The sequence below is a fragment of the Camellia sinensis genome, chromosome 7 (genome assembly GCF_055761805.1).
Source record: "Camellia sinensis isolate YWXY chromosome 7, ASM5576180v1, whole genome shotgun sequence".
NCBI lineage: Eukaryota > Viridiplantae > Streptophyta > Magnoliopsida > Ericales > Theaceae > Camellia > Camellia sinensis.
In genome coordinates, this window is record NC_138967.1 from 112661303 (window position 1) to 112677248 (window position 15946).

The window sequence follows — 15946 nt, forward strand, 5'->3', positions numbered from 1 at the left end:
ATGTTCTGGCAACATCCCTTGTTCTAAAAACTGGATTATATCCTGTGCCCAGGGGATATATTCATTTTGAAGTAGATAGACTTCTTGTTGGTCTTAGGAGATTGCTGGGTGGGCCAGATACTTAATTCTGACCCCACGACAGAGGTCTGACTGGTCTGTCGAAGCTAATTGGGCCATCTCATCGGCCTGGGAATTCTCAGACCTTGGAATGTGCTTGATGTGGAAGCTGTTAAAAAGACGAGTGAGGGGTAGAGTAATATCCCTGTAGGATCTCATTTTTTTTTCCTTTGCATCAAAGTCCTTATTAATGATCAACCACTAGTTGAGAATCACTGAATACTTGAATATGGTCCACCTTAATATCTTTAGCCAGTCTGAGACCCACTATCAAAGCTTCGTATTTCGCCTCATTGTTACTTGCTTCAAACTGGAAGCGGAAGGCACATTTGAAATCTTCACCTTCCGGGGTAATGAGGATTAATCCCGCTCTACTTCCTTCCTTCCTAGAAGAGCCATCAACATTCAAGGTCCAAGAGTAGCGATTGACTTCTTCAGGCACTGTGCTGATTGTTGGGGGAAGCACATTTGGGGTGATGTTGGTGAACTCAACGATGAAGTCTGTAACAGCTTGGTCCTTAATGGCTGTGTGAGGTCGATAAGAAACGTCGTATTGGCTTAGCTCAATCGACCACTGCATAAGCCTGCCAAAAGACTCCGATTGTTGCGTAACTTTCTTCAAAGGTTGGTCTGTGAGAACCACAATGGAATAGGCTTGGAAATATGGCCGGAGTCACCTGAAGGTGATGACTAGAGCTAATGCCAACTTTTCTAACAGGGGATAGTTCTTCTTTGCCTCCCTGAGTGCTCAACTAATATAATGAACTGGGTGTTAGATTGAAACGTCCTCTCTGATCAGGGCGATGCTAACCGCAATGTTGGAAATGGCTAAGTAGAGGAAGAGGGTCTCCCTCGGAATTGTTTGAGAGAGGAGATGAGGGTTAGCTATGCATTGCTTCAGTTTATGAAATGCCTCATCGCATTCAGCATTCCAAGTAAAAGCCTTCCTAAGCACCTTGAAGAATGGAAGGCACTTGTCAGTTGCCCCTGAGATGAAACAATTGAGGGCGGTTACTCTGCCAGTGAGCCGAATCACTTCCTCTTCGTCCATAGCATTGAGGCCCTCGATGATCATGGCCTCTTTCATTCTAATTTCCTTTAATGAGGTAACATAGCATTCCTTGGCAACGATTTGTTCCCCCTTTATAGTATTGACCCCGTGCTCGGTCAAAAATTTCATTGCCAAGTGATATGTAGAGGTCAAAAATTTCATTAAGAGATGTGAGAATTATGTTGTAAGTGAAGGGGCAATCAACAACAAAAAATGTGAGGGTAGCCTACCTGGGGTATTCCCTAATAGTGATTGAGACATCAATTGACCCTATAGAGGTCACTCAGTCGCTTATAAAGCTAATCAGGAAGGTCTGCAAGGGTAATAACTTTTTTTCCCCAATTTTAAGTTGTTTGAAAGCATTGAAGAAGATAATATCAGATGAGCTGCCGTTGTCGACAAGAACACGGCTGACTTTGTAGTTGGAGACAAGAGAGGAAATGACATCATGAGGGTATCGGACTCCTGTGCAGTCTGAATCCGTGAAAGTGATGGGTTTCGACCACTGTTTGGGCTGCTTATAGGGTCAGTCTACTGTCTTCACTTCTTTATCCGACCATTGTCTGATCTTTCTGAGCTCGGCTCGCTATGCCAATCATAATGGTCCGCTGTATGCGAGTTCTTCCGCAATGACTCTGATCTCGCCCAGCGGAGGTAGGGGTCCTTCTTGAGCTTAGGGTTGTTGTTGGGCTCTATCATCATGCTGCCTAGGTTGGTCAGCTTGCCATGGGGAGTTCGTCTATCATTTTGCCTCTACTGGTCGGTTCTTGTCCTCTGATGAGGTCGAGCAGCGGTGAATCGACTTAGGTGACCCTGTTTGACCAATTTCTCTACCTGATCCTTGAGATTGATACACTCCTCAGTGTTATGGCCATGGTCGTAGTGGAAGCGACAATACTTAGACTGGTCTTGCCTGGCTGAGGACGTCTTTAATGGTTAGGGCCATCTAAGGTGTGGTCATGCTGTATTTGGTTTTAAACTTGTTCCATTGGTAGGTTAAGAGGGGTATATCACTCGAACTGGCTGGGGGGCCGAGAGAGGATTTGTCGGGCGGAACGCGGAGGTTGGTCAGAATAACGGAAAGGTCAGCTGGGGTACTGGGAGTGTACGGGCTCAGGCTCAGGCTCTTTGCATCTTTCTTTGGATTGTGAGGGTTTGAGAGTAGAATCTTGGCGGACCGCCAAAGAATCTTCAGCGTTCATGTACTTTTGAGCTTGGGCTAGAAGGGTCGCCATGGTGGTTGGAGGGTTTTTGAAGAGGAAAAAAAGAAATCCGATGGACGCAGACTAGCCATAAAGGCTGTTAAGATGACCATGTCGTCATTCTCTTTAACTTGTAAGGCTTTTGTGTTAAAGTGAGTGAGGAAGCTGCGTAGAGACTCTCCTTCTGTTTGTTGGATATTCAGCAGTTGGGTCGCCGAATGCTGTTGCCGTTGAGCGCCGATGAAATGACTCAAAAGAGACTTACTCAATTGGTCAAAAGAGGTGATAGAGTCAGGCTTAAGCTGACTAAACCAAAGTTGTGTCAATCCCTTTAACGTGACTGGGAAGGCACAACACATGATCTCATCAGGAAAGCGTGAAGGACCATAAGAGTCTTGTAGGCCTCTAAGTGATCAACAGGGTTAGCGGTGCTGTCGAAGGTGTCGATCAACGGCATCTTAAACTTGGGAGGTAGAGGCTTGTCCGTGATAGAGGCAGTAAATGGGGAATCAGCTGTAGAGGATAGCTTGCACTACATGTTCTGCATGACCCCTTGCAGTTAAAGCTTGACAAAACGTAGCTCCTCGTCCCAAACTGGAACGTTATCTCCTCTAGTGAGGAGGGGAGGTTGGACACTACTAGCTTCCCCTTCATGAACGACAGAGAGGTTTTGCCATGGCTGATTATGGAAAGGCTGAGAGTCATTTGGATGTAGATGCGACCTCTGCCGGGGGGGGAGGGGGGGAATAGTAGGTCATTTGGGTTGCTTATGTGTTGATCTTGTGGAACAAGGGTGGAAGGAATGGGTCTTGTGATGCATGCTACTAATTGGAAAGATGGTTTTAGGCCTGATCGTGGTTCAAGGGGATAACTTGTGGTGGTAGAGGTAAAGGGACGAGTAGTTCACGCCGAAGTAAAGCATTGATTAAGGCTTGGTTCTGTTCTACCAGGTGGTTGATACTATTAGTGAGCTCTGTGAAATATGGAGGTGGATTTTTTGCGCTAGAGGACTTGGTTTGAGGGTTCCCGGTAGTGCGCTGCGAAGCCATGGATCGCGTCGTAACCATTCACTCCAACGATTGAAGGTGAGTGGGAGGAGAACCATTTACGGTGGCGGTGAACACAACTGTCGCCCGGGAAAGTATTCCCATAAACGACGCCAACTGACGATGCAGTTTGGTTGGCAGGAGATGGGTCAAACTGATCCAATGCTTCACGGATTGACCTTCATCTTCTCAATCGCACCTACAACAAGCCCAATAGGAAGGTTCTGAAATGAGGATGGTTCCTTCCTATGAACCCTCCAACGATCAAGTTAGATTGATAATACAAGAGTAAGAACTTAGAGAGAATACTGAGAATAGAGAGAGAGAGAGAGAGAGAGAGAGAGAGAGAGAGTTACTTGTTATCAAATGTTCTTCAGAAGCTTTCTTATATCTTTTACTAATCATTTCTTTATCCATTCAAGCCGTCTCATCGGCCAAAAGTCTATAGCCTATTTGTCGTCAGTCATGGTGGTTTCACTATGCCCCAAAGCGAGAGGTTTTGTTGCATTTAATGCCATGACAGTTTCATTTAGGCCAAGTTTGGCAACCCAAAAATAATCCATCTTTTTATCTTTTTTTCATCACATCACCTCTCTACTTTCCTGCACATCTTTTCGTAAAAAGACAAAAAGTGCACTTATTTAGGTCATCGTAAACAACCCCTTAATGCTTGGCGTATGGGTTCAATAACTCTAAAAATCTTTGTCTGCTACGTAGCTAACTCCCTACCTAACACATGTCTAATTGCAATTGGGCTTGGACCAGTGCAGCTTCTCCATTGGACCTGTTGTTGGGCTTCAACTGCTGAACTTTGGCCAAGTGGCTGTTTGGGCAACCCAAGACAACAACCGTGGGTTGGGCCCTCCTGGGCCATGCCTATCAGATTGTAATATTGAAAGTTTCATTTTGATATATATAAAATTATTCATTTCAAAAGAAGAAAATTACATAATTTCATACTTTTTAGTCATTGTTGCATGCCCGAAGGGTACTCGAGCGCATTAAACAATTTGGACCTTCGATTTCTTTGATCTAGTCTCACGAGTGCCATGTGAAACATAGACAAGAGTCCAGATCAGACAACTTTTATAGAAAATCCATTTTAGTGCAAAATCGTTGCCAAAAATGGACTGCATCACCAGATCTCTGAGTCACCACCTAATTTCTTAGAAAAACTAGGAAACTCATGACTCGTGCCAAGGCCACTGTTCGTCATAACCAAAGAGGTCTTGGTTTGGAACCTTAGGTATGAGGGGGGAAGGTCATTAATTGAGCACTCTCGCTCACTCGATCAAAAGATCACCCTCTACTAAATCATGATATGAGTTTTATTGACTTTATATGTTTATATTCTAATTATTAATAAGTGCTAAAATTATTATGTGAAACAATCAAGTATAGACTGCGTCATTCATTTTGGAACATTTGATTTCATGTATATTTGAAAAAGTTTTGAATAATGTACAACTCAAAAGAAATTGAGTTCACAAACATGAAAATTGATATTATTCCAAATTGAACAATACAACCTCTATCCACTGGCATTCATAGAGATATATCACTTAAACAAGTAGCCGCATGGTAGGATGCTTAGACATAGTAAGAAAAATACTCACAAGAGGGATGCTAAAGTATAAACACTTACATAGTATTTATCAGCATCCCGCGGAAAGCTACAAAAAAGAGTTAGAGAATTATGCTTGATCCTAGATAAAAAAATTCTAATGCAATACATATACAAAAATGCAACTAAAAATTTGGCTACTAATACATGACATATGAATCATTTCAACACATAGGGTAGCGTATAAAATCACATAGAAATTGATTAAACTCATAGATGGAAATGAGCCAAATTTAAATGCATAAAATATAGATGTAAAACATAAGTATGTGTGGACTCGCCTTTTTCTCACGCCCCGCCTTTCGGAAAGGGTTTGAAAAGAAGGCCTCATAGTTCGGACTCCCGCGGTTCTGAATCTAGTCTCACAAAGTGCAATATGAAATTGATAATCACCAGAGAGTCTAAATCCAACAAACCTTTTTGGAAAATCGATTTTAAATCAAATAATGCCAAAATTGGATTGTTTTGCCAGATACAGAGTCGCTACCTAAATATTTTATTTTTGGAAAAATTTAGGAAACCCTAACTCGTGCCAAAGGCCACGTGTCCTTCATCACCAAAGTTGCCTTGGCTCGGGAATTTGGGTACGAGAGGGGAAGATCCTGAAATGAGCACCCCCGCTTGCCCGATCAAAGATCGGCCTCTACTAATCATGATATGATGTTTTATAAACATTTTGTGTTCTTATTCCGGTTATTAGCTAACTTTACTATGTGACGCACACAAGCAAGTATAGATTAGTCGCAAGACTTGAAACAATTCAACTCGTGTTTGTTTTCGAAAATGGTTTGAATTTGCCACCCTCAAGTGGGCTTAAAGATGCGGATTTTGCCATCAAACATAGTGGGCTTAAAACATGATTTTTCCACAACAAAGTGGGCTTTAAAACGCGCATTCGTTGAATCGTTCCAATTCAAACAACAAGCCTTCATCCACAGGCATTCATGCAGTTAATCATTTAAGCACATAGCCTCATGGCAAACAAGCTATCATGGTAACATGGCAATCACACTCATGCAAGTATGCTAAAGCATAAAACTTAGTGAGTACTCCAAGCCAAAACAAAAACTAGTTAGAAAAATGAATGATCCTAACTATGCAAGATGCCTACTACAACACATCTAATAATGTAATTAATAGGTTTGGCTACAAATATGGCATGTGAATCAATTTGAACAACATGCGATTAAACACGTATTCAAAGAAGATATTGAAATTACAATACACTTTGAATGATGCGCCGAGCCTCAGTGCATGCAAGACAAATGAATGGATGCAAACATGCAAGCATAAGGTATGCTTATCGAAATATGATCCCTAATCTAACCACCAAAAGCGATTAAATAAAAAGGGAGAAAGACGTGGGGTTGGAAAATATACACACACGCACGCATACTTATTATGACATTACGCCTTCACGAAGGAGGGTCCGAATGGATAAGCTAACTAATTAGCTACGCTAATTAAACTAAGCTAATTATTACAGCAATTGAAATGAATTAACTAATTAACTATTATAAGATAATTAATTATTACAAACCGGAATCGAATAACTAGTTACATTAACTAATTAATTACAACACTTGAATTAACTAGCTATTCTAAGCTAACTAAAGCAACTAAATGGCAACGGGGGTGAGGGACATATGCATGCTTGGTTTCTCCACTCGAACAGCCACCGCCTTGCCACTGAACGCCTTTGTTTGCATATATTTGAGCACCAAAGAAGCTACCAACTTCTAGAACACCTCTACTCCGCTTTTCATCACACTGAGCAACTTTCTTCATTGATGGCCGGTCGACTACTACTGGTGGCCGTCGGCCACTGCTGGTGGCCGGTCGACTACCCCTGTCCAAAACTTTCCATTTTGCTGCAATAAAGAGCAAACAGAGGCAAAGTAGTGTATTCTCAAGGAGTGTTTGTACTGCTACCTTCCTTATCATCGCATAAGCTCAAAGGAGTGTAACTCTTGGCCCTCAGACCATCAACCAAGCATTTTCCATGCATGATGGCTGAGGAACCAAACTTGTACAAGCTTAATGAGTGCAAAACAAGACTCAAAAAGACCACCACCCTATCATGCATGATCAAAGGTGACGGTGACCAAGGAAAGTGGCACATTTCATCACTTTGAGTATGAAATGTCCCATTTGCCTTGTGTTCAAATTAACGTCCGATTTGAACACATGCAATGCAACGCGAAAGATGCTTATTTTGCCTATTTTGCTTGTTCACTTTGTTTACTCATTTTACATTACCGATTCATTCTTTAATCGATTAAGTCCATTGGTGAGTGTCTTCTAAAGCGAAAGAAGTGTCAACAAAGGGGTAGTTCAAGGCATGAGGGAAGCTTCATGCCGTTGGTAATGAACCCTCAAAAGAGGATTAAACCATTACGCATGAGCCTCAACCTCAAGCTTAAACAGCCCTAAGGTTGAAACAACCCTCAAACAAATAAAAAAGTAAAGCAAAAAGGGAGGTTGCAGAGATGTTAAGTGCTGGAATTAGGCATGAAAAAGCATTAAAACATGCAACCAAGACACACAAATGATGCTCAAAGCCTAGAAACACTAAGCTAATGAAGGAAATTGCACCACAACTATACAAAACAAAGCTCAAATGACCCAAGCAGCCCAAAATAGAGCTAAAGCAGGTCAAAACAGAGGCAAAAACATGCTAGACTAAAGCTAAGTTAGGCTAGAAAAACATGCTAACATGTGAGGCTAGCTAGGCATGCAAGCAAGACACAAGGAGGGGAGGCTAACCTCTCCAATTTGGGACTTCAAAAGAAGGTTTTTATCACTAAAAAACCTCTGAATTTCAGTGGTCAAAAGGCCCAAAGATTTTGATTTGAATGTGATGAAAAATTGTGCAAAAGTCTAAACAATTAAACCACAAGAAAAGTGGAATACCCCGTAACACAAAATAGCCTCAAACCATTATTTTAAGCCTCAAAAACAGAGTTTTTTATAGTTGAAAACTGGCCCCAAAACAATACAAAAGGGTGGCAAAACAAGTATTCAAAGCAAGTGCACTACCTCTTGAAGCTCAAGCACAAATTAAGCAACAATCCAAGCTTAAACCTTCTTCTAGAGCACAGACAAGATTCCAAGAGACCTTAGCTCCAAGGTGGCCAAGTTTGATTAAGGGTTGATGTGCAAAAGTGTAGAGAAACTAGACTTTAAGGCACAAAATACAAAGAGAGAGAGAGAGAGAGAGAGAGGGGGGGGGAGAGAGAGAAAGAGAGATTTTTGGTCTAAAATGTCTAACCTCTCAAAATGGGGGAGGATACCCCCTAATATAGAAAATCAAGTCTTAAGTTTGAATACATCCTACCATACACGTGTATGAAGATGCAGCTCAGTGAGCAACAGCTGGCATAGCTGGCAAACAAATATTTAGAAAAGGAGACCAATGGCCATCGGCCACCACTGGTGGCCGACAAGTACAAGCCATGGCTGACAAATCCTAGGCTAGCCGACAGGTCACCCCCTCTTCCAGGCTAGAGGCAACAAGCTCTAGGTCCAAAAATGAGCACAAAACAGTTAAGGTTCAAGGCTCAAAGTCAGGGCGCTCCGATGAGGACGTCGGGCGCTCAAAATGAACACAAACAAGCACAATCATCGGGTGCACAAACGATGACATCCAAGTCTTAAGGACGGTCAAAAATGGGGTGTCTACAATATGATGAAAAAGAAAATATGATATGATTTACAGCTACAGAAAGTGAGTAAATAAAAAGGATATAAAAAAAAGTAGAGAATGGACATTATTACAACAAGCTAAATCTAACAAAACATACAAAAAATTTATTTACAATATCTAAGGATAGGTGGCTCAGCCAACCATTTCTAATAAGCTAAATCACATATGTAAAATAAGAAACAAAATTTAAAATAAAGAGACTACATCAGGTGGCTTAGCCAACCATTTTTAACAAGCTAAATCACATATTTAAAATAAGGGCGAATTACACTAATTGTCCCTATAGTTTGTGGTTCGTGTCACTTTGGTCCCTGACTTTTCAATTGTGACACATTTGACCCTGAATTTTGAATCTTGTTCCAAATAAGGACAATTGAAGATACCATTGCTTAATTTCAAGGGCAAAATCGTCAATTTGATAAAATATAAACTAATTTGACAAAAATAAATGTCAAAAAAATATTTTTAAATTAAAAAAAATTATTTCTACCCACCAAAAATAAAATTATGTAAAATTGATAAATTTTTTAGACATTTATTTTTTTTTTTACCAAATTAATTTTTATTGTGTGCCTGGATGATGATCGTGTAATGGGTGGTTGTTAGGATTTTAATGTGTAATCGATATATTTAATATATGAAATATTTTTAGTTTTGAAATTTTTGATTTAATAATAATGATATAAAAATTGTCGTTATATTTGACTTTTGAAAGAATAGAAACTAATTTAATGAAAATAAAAACTACCTATTACATGATCATCATTCAAACACATAATAAAAATTAATTTGATAAAAATAAATAAATAAATGTCTAAAAAATTTATCAATTTTACATAATTTTATCTTTAGTAGGTAGAAATAATTTTTAAAAATTTAAAAATATTTTTTTGACATTTATTTTTATCAAATTAGTTTATATTTTATCAAATTGACAATTTTGCCCTTGAAATTAAGCAATGGTATCTTCAATTGTCCTTATTTGAAACAAAATTCAAAATTCAGGGTCAAATGTGTCACAATTGAAAAGTCAAGGACTAAAGTGAGACAAGTCCCAAACTATAGGGACCGTTAGTGTAATTCGCTCTTAAAATAAGAAGCAAAACTCAAAATAAAGAAACTACATTAGGTGGCTCAACCAATTATTTCTAACAAGCTATATCACATATTTAAAATAAGAAACAAAATTCAAAATAAAGAAAACTACATCAGGTGGCTCAGCCAACCATTTCTAACAAACTATATCACATATTTAAAGCCAAGAGAAATATAAATAAAATAAATGAGAAAATTGCAAAAATTTACATTTGAAGAAAAAGATGAATTTTTTGATTACCAAACTTTCTTCATAACACCCTCATGGTTATGGAGTATGCTTTGAAATCTCATCGAGAAGTTTCAAGTTTAAGCATTTATAAAATTTTGGATGGTATATATCAATGGATAGAAAGGTTGATTGGAAGCTTTGGTTGAAAAGGCTCTTTTACTCTCAAAATAACTCAAGATTTTTGAAAATCAATCTCACTCTCAAGATTTTTTGAAACAAAATTCTTTTTTTTTTTCTTCAAATTTTTTCTCTTTTTCCTTTTGAAACAAAATTTTCTCTTTTTTTTAATACTTTTGAAACAAAATTTTGTCCTTTTTTTTTCCTTTTGAAGCAAAATTTTATTTTCCAAAACTTTTCTCTCCCCAAGACTTTTGAAACAAAATTTTGTTTTCTAAAATTTTCTCCCTCTCTCCTAACAACAAAATGAGGGATGTTTATAGAATTAAAATCACCTAAAACACATGACTAGCTATGTGGTGTTTTCAAAAATATATGACTTGCCATGTGGTATCTCAAAACCATGTGACTTGCCATGTGTTTTCAAAAACATGTGGCTAGTCATGTGTTATAGGAGTCAATTTTTTCAAAACTGCTAAATTTTTTGAACAAGAAAAAATTTGAAAAAATGTTTTGAATAGGCCTAAAATAATTCGGCCAAAACGGGTGTAATATTAGAATCAAAGCTTAAACCTGACTTTTCTACTGAGAAATTCATAAAATAATTCTAATTTTCATCATTGGGTGTTCGGAAGAAAACACCCAAATCTTTAGGCCGGTCAAAATGGGATGTCTAAAGTCATAACCAAAAAAGCATATGTGATACACAATTAAATTTAAATATCACCACAGGAAACATAATCAAACATTTCATTAATCTTAATTAAAATACTCTAGTATAATTTTTCTTTTGTTTTTTTTATCCCTCATAAATAATCTATATATAGTCGACCCCATTTGATGAGATTTAAGATTTGATTTAATGTAAATAACATATATATGTAATATATTTATTGTTTAATTTCCACTTTTTATTAAAATTTAAAATTAAATTAAATAAAAATTAGTAAAAGATCCAAGTCTTCCCTCATTTGTCTTTGCACAATTGTTATGAAACCTTTATTCTGATATACATCTCAACTTGGGTCATTTAGTTTGGCAAAACATTATTTGCAATTTTGAGAGCTTTCATTGAATTGAATCCAGATAGCAAGTCAACATGGCTGCATCGTTTCTACCATTTGTGCTTCAGAATCTCAACTCCTTGATCCAAAAGGAGGTGGGCTTGCTTTGGGGTGTTGACAAGGAGATGAAAAAGCTTTCAAGCACTCTCACCACCATCCGGGCTGTCCTGGAAGATGCAGAACAAAAACAATTCCAAGACAAAGCCATACAAAATTGGTTGAGAAAACTCAATGATGCAGCCTATGAAGTAGAAGACATCTTGGATGACTGCACAACCGAAGCCCTCCAATACGAATCAAAAAGGCTGAGTTCTAGTTCTCTAAAGAAGGTAATAAGCACTTCCTTATTGACTTGTTATCCTGTTGAGAACATTCTGTTCCGTCACAAGATAGGGAATAGGATGAAAGATACCATAGAGAACTTAAATGCAATTGCTGAAGAGCGGATGAAGTTTCATTTACGTGAGGTGGTTGTGGAGAAGCGAGTTGAATTGGCTGAAAGGCGTGAAACCAGCTCTGCTCTAATTCAACCACAACTGTATGGAAGAGAAGAAGATAAAGAAAAAATTGTCAAAATGTTGGTTGAGAATATATGTGATTGCCAGGATGTTTCTGTCTACCCTATAATTGGCATGGGGGGGCTAGGAAAGACCACGCTTGCCCAAATGGTCTTCAACGATGAGAGGGTAGAGTGCCACTTTGAGCCTAAAATTTGGGTTTATGTTTGTCAGGATTTTAATGTGAAAAGGGTGATAAAAGCAATAATCCAATCCGTATCTGAGAGAACCTGTGAAGCCTCAAACCTAGATTCTTTGCAGAAAAAGCTTCGAGAGATGCTAAATGGGAAAAGATATTTGCTTGTATTAGATGATGTGTGGGATGAAGATCAAGACAACTGGGATGCGCTAAAGAATTTACTAGCATGTGGATCAAAAGGTGCTTCCATTGTCGTTACTACTCGTGTTGCAAAGGTGGCCTCAATCATGGGAACTGTTCCAGCACATCACTTGTCATTTTTATCTGAAGAAGATTGCTGGTTGTTGTTCAAACAACGGGCATTTGGACACGGGAATGAAGAGCATCCAAACCTTGTCGCCATTGGGAAGGAGATAGTGAAGAAGTGTGGGGGTGTGCCTTTAGCTGCGAAGGCCCTTGGAGGGCTAATGCGCTTCAAAAGTGAGGAAACAGATTGGCATGCTGTTCAAGAAAGTGAAATTTGGAACTTACCCCAAGACAAAAATTCCATCTTGCCTCTCTTAAGATTAAGTTACCATAATCTTCCATTGGAATTGAGACGGTGTTTTGCTTACTGTGCCATTTTTCTAAAAGGTTCTGAAATTGAAAAGGAGAAACTTATTCATCTTTGGATGGCTAATGGCTTTATTTCATCCAACGGAAAATCGGAGTTAGAAGACATTGGTAATGGTATATGGAATGAGTTATATTGGAGATCTTTTTTCCAAGATGTGGACAAAGATCCATCTGGCAACATTATTTTCAAAATTCATGATCTTATGCACGATCTTGCCCATTCCGTTATGGAAGATGAATGTCATATGATGGAGGCTGAAAACTCAGAGAATATATCAGCGCAAAGAATTCATCATGTTACACTGGTTGTTGACTACCTGCGCGCAGCTGCCTTTCCTAAAGCATTATATAGAATTGAATCCTTACATACAATTCTTCTACAATATGGACGGAAAAACACTTACTCTGATAGGGTTTTTCCTTTTTCTTGCAACTTCACAAATTTTGGTTCGTTACGAGTGTTCGATGCATTGGGCACCAACATGGGGCAGTTGTCATCTTCAATTGGTAAGTTAAAACATTTAGGGTACTTAAACCTTTCTAAAACTCCCATTCGTACACTACCAAAGTCAATTTGTAGCCTTCACAATTTGCAGACTTTAAACCTGAATTACTGTCACGAGCTTCAGAGGCTGCCCAAGAACATGAAATCCCTAAGAAGCCTCCGACATCTTTATCTGGAAGGTTGTAGCAAAATACAGGACATGCCTCCAAAGCTTGGGCATTTAACACTCCTGAGGACATTAAGTTTTTTTGTCGTGGGTAAGAGTAGAGGTCATCAGGTAGTTGAATTGCAATGCTTAGATCTTGGAGGAGAACTGTGTATCCGTCACCTTGAGAGAGTGAGAAACTCAATGGATGCCAAAGAAGCCAATTTGGTCAGAAAACAGAACCTCCGAAAATTGAAGTTATCATGGGGACATAACAGTGAATCAGAATCACAAGCAAATGTTGAACAACTACTTGAATCCCTGGAACCTCACCCAAATGTTGAAAAGTTGGTCATAGACAATTACAGAGGTGCCTACTTCCCACTATGGATGAGGGATTCAATTCTTAAAAACATAGTTTCTGTTGTGCTACATAGCTGCAGAAACTGCTTAGAACTTCCAGCCTTTGGACAGTTGCCTTCCCTGCGAGGGCTTGAGATTTCCAAAATGGATTATGTGGAGTACATTGACAATTACTTCCCTGGCGGAGGCCCAGTTAGAGGATTTCCGTCTTTGAAAGTACTCGTTATCTCTGAGTTGCCAAATTTGGTAGGGTTGTCAAGGGAGGAAGGAAGAGAGCTACTCCCTTGTCTTCACAGGATAAACATCCACAATTGCCCAAAATTGACGTTGCCGCATCTTTCATCACCAAAACTCTTGTATGTCTCGAGTTCCAGCAACGTGGTACGAACTTCAATCTCAAATCTTAATCATCTCACCACCCTTTCCGTTCATGACGGGGACATGGTTTCTTTTCCAGAAGAGATGTTGCAAAACCTAACTGTTCTTGAATCTCTAGAAATTGAAAGCTGTAGCCAACTTAAAGGGCTACCTACAAACTTGGAAAGCCTTGTATCTTTGAAGTCATTGAGTATCAGCCATTGTCATGAGATTGAGTCTTTGCCAGATCATGGGCTACGAAGCCTAAATTCTCTCCAACATCTGACGATTGGAGACTGCAATAATTTGAGTTCTTTATCTGAGAGTTTGGAACACCTCACTGCCTTGGAGGAATTGTATGTTTATGGGTGTCCCAAGCTAGTGACTTTGCCAGACAGCATTAAACATCTTGTTTCTCTTCGACACCTAGAAATTCGTGGTGGACTTTGTGCAGAGTTGAAGACTTTGCCTGAAGCATTGAAACATGTCCCTGCACTTCAATCTCTATCTATTTCTGGGTATCCAGAGCTCACATCACTGCCTGAATGGTTGGGAAACCTTACGTCACTTCAATCGTTGTGCATTAGTTACTGTCCCAAGATTCCATCACTTCCACATGGCTTTCAAAGGCTAACCAACCTCCAAACTTTGACCATTTATAGATGCTGCCCTGAATTGGTAAGGCGATGTCAAAAGGAAAAGGGGGAGGATTGGTATAAGATAGCACATATTCCAAAAATCAATCTGTAAGTGCTTGTTTATTGTTTATTGGTTTTTTTTTCCCCTAAAGATTTGTCAATGTTTGAGTTATTCATAAAGAACAATTGCTTTACTTTAAAAGGTCATATTCTTGTTCAGTAAGTATCACTACTAGAAAAGCAACCTTTTGCTACTATATAATTGCAGCCATTTGATTACCTGTCGCAAATAACCAATTTATTCCTTCTTCTTCTTTTCAATTTTTATATTTATTTTACCCTTTTATCCGTTTTCCTTATATTTGCCTTAGTTCTAGAAAAATTCAAACACTGATCGTTTTCTCTCTCTCGTTTTCCTTATATTTGCCCTAGTTCTAGAAAAATTCAAACACTGATCGTTCTCTCTCTCTCGCTCGCTCTTTCACTCGCCATTGTCGTCTGAGATATCCGGCGATATGAATCTCTCTCTCTCTCTTCCTCTCTCCCAATTTCTATCTCTGTCTGTGCCTATATATACATATTTACATGTATCTATGAAGTATGACTCAGATTGTGTAGTGTGAAGTTTAAATGTTAGTCGGCAAAGATTGGGTTGATGTTGATATAAATGTGTTTCGGTGAATTTGATTAAGGTTTTTGTGAATTGGATTTTGAAAATTGAATCTAATTGCTCAAGGTTCTAAATTTTCTTTTTTTATTTTTTTTTTAGTGTGAAATTAGTACTGTTCAATTGTTTTTTTGTGTTAATCGAATTGTGCTATTATGAGGTCCATGTTCATGTAAAATCTGAAATTTGAGTTTTATATGTATATACCTATAAAATATTCAGAATCATTTGAAATTCACATCTAAATTTTTTTTCCGGATATTTTTAATCACAAATATTTCTGTTTCAGCTCCATGTTTATTATTATTATTATTTTTATCACAATGCATTCTTCTGATAATGCATTCTTCCATATTAACTAAGAAGGCTAGTGGAGATGTTAAAAATGTTTGTTAAAGTGTATTATATGACAAAAAGTGAAGTCCTATTTTGTATGTTAAGGGTTTGTTCATGTAGTAGTGTATATGGGTGTTCCAATGGAGATGTTAAAATGTGTTGTCGTCTTAGCCTCAGCTACTTCAACTCTGCACAACCTTTTTATTTGTGGAACATTTCCACAAAGCTTAAAAATGATTTTGTGATAAGATCGTCATCTTCACAAACAAATTTTCAAAACCCAAACTTCTTTTGCAGAGGCAAAATTAAAGATTAATTCTTATCAAAAAGAATGAGAAAGGAGACTTTTTGACTAACCAAAATAAAAACT

The 15946-nt window shown here is 38.4% G+C and overlaps 1 protein-coding gene and 1 pseudogene across 2 annotated transcripts; one reads left to right on the top strand and one right to left on the bottom strand.

Moving 5' to 3' along the window:
* Positions 1-304: 304 nt before the first annotated feature.
* On the bottom strand, positions 305-1204 carry LOC145796040 (uncharacterized). The gene is made up of 3 exons (XM_082881017.1): positions 929-1204; positions 795-857; positions 305-691 (listed from the first exon to the last, which is right to left on the bottom strand). The coding sequence occupies exons 1-3, from the start codon at positions 1202-1204 to the stop codon at positions 305-307; spliced, it is 726 nt and encodes a 241-aa protein (XP_082737143.1).
* Positions 1205-11188: 9984 nt separating this feature from the next.
* Positions 11189-14685, top strand: LOC114273849 (disease resistance protein RGA2 pseudogene; annotated as a pseudogene). Its single transcript, XR_014335869.1, has one exon. The product of XR_014335869.1 is annotated as a disease resistance protein RGA2 pseudogene (transcript).
* Positions 14686-15946: the final 1261 nt, after the last annotated feature.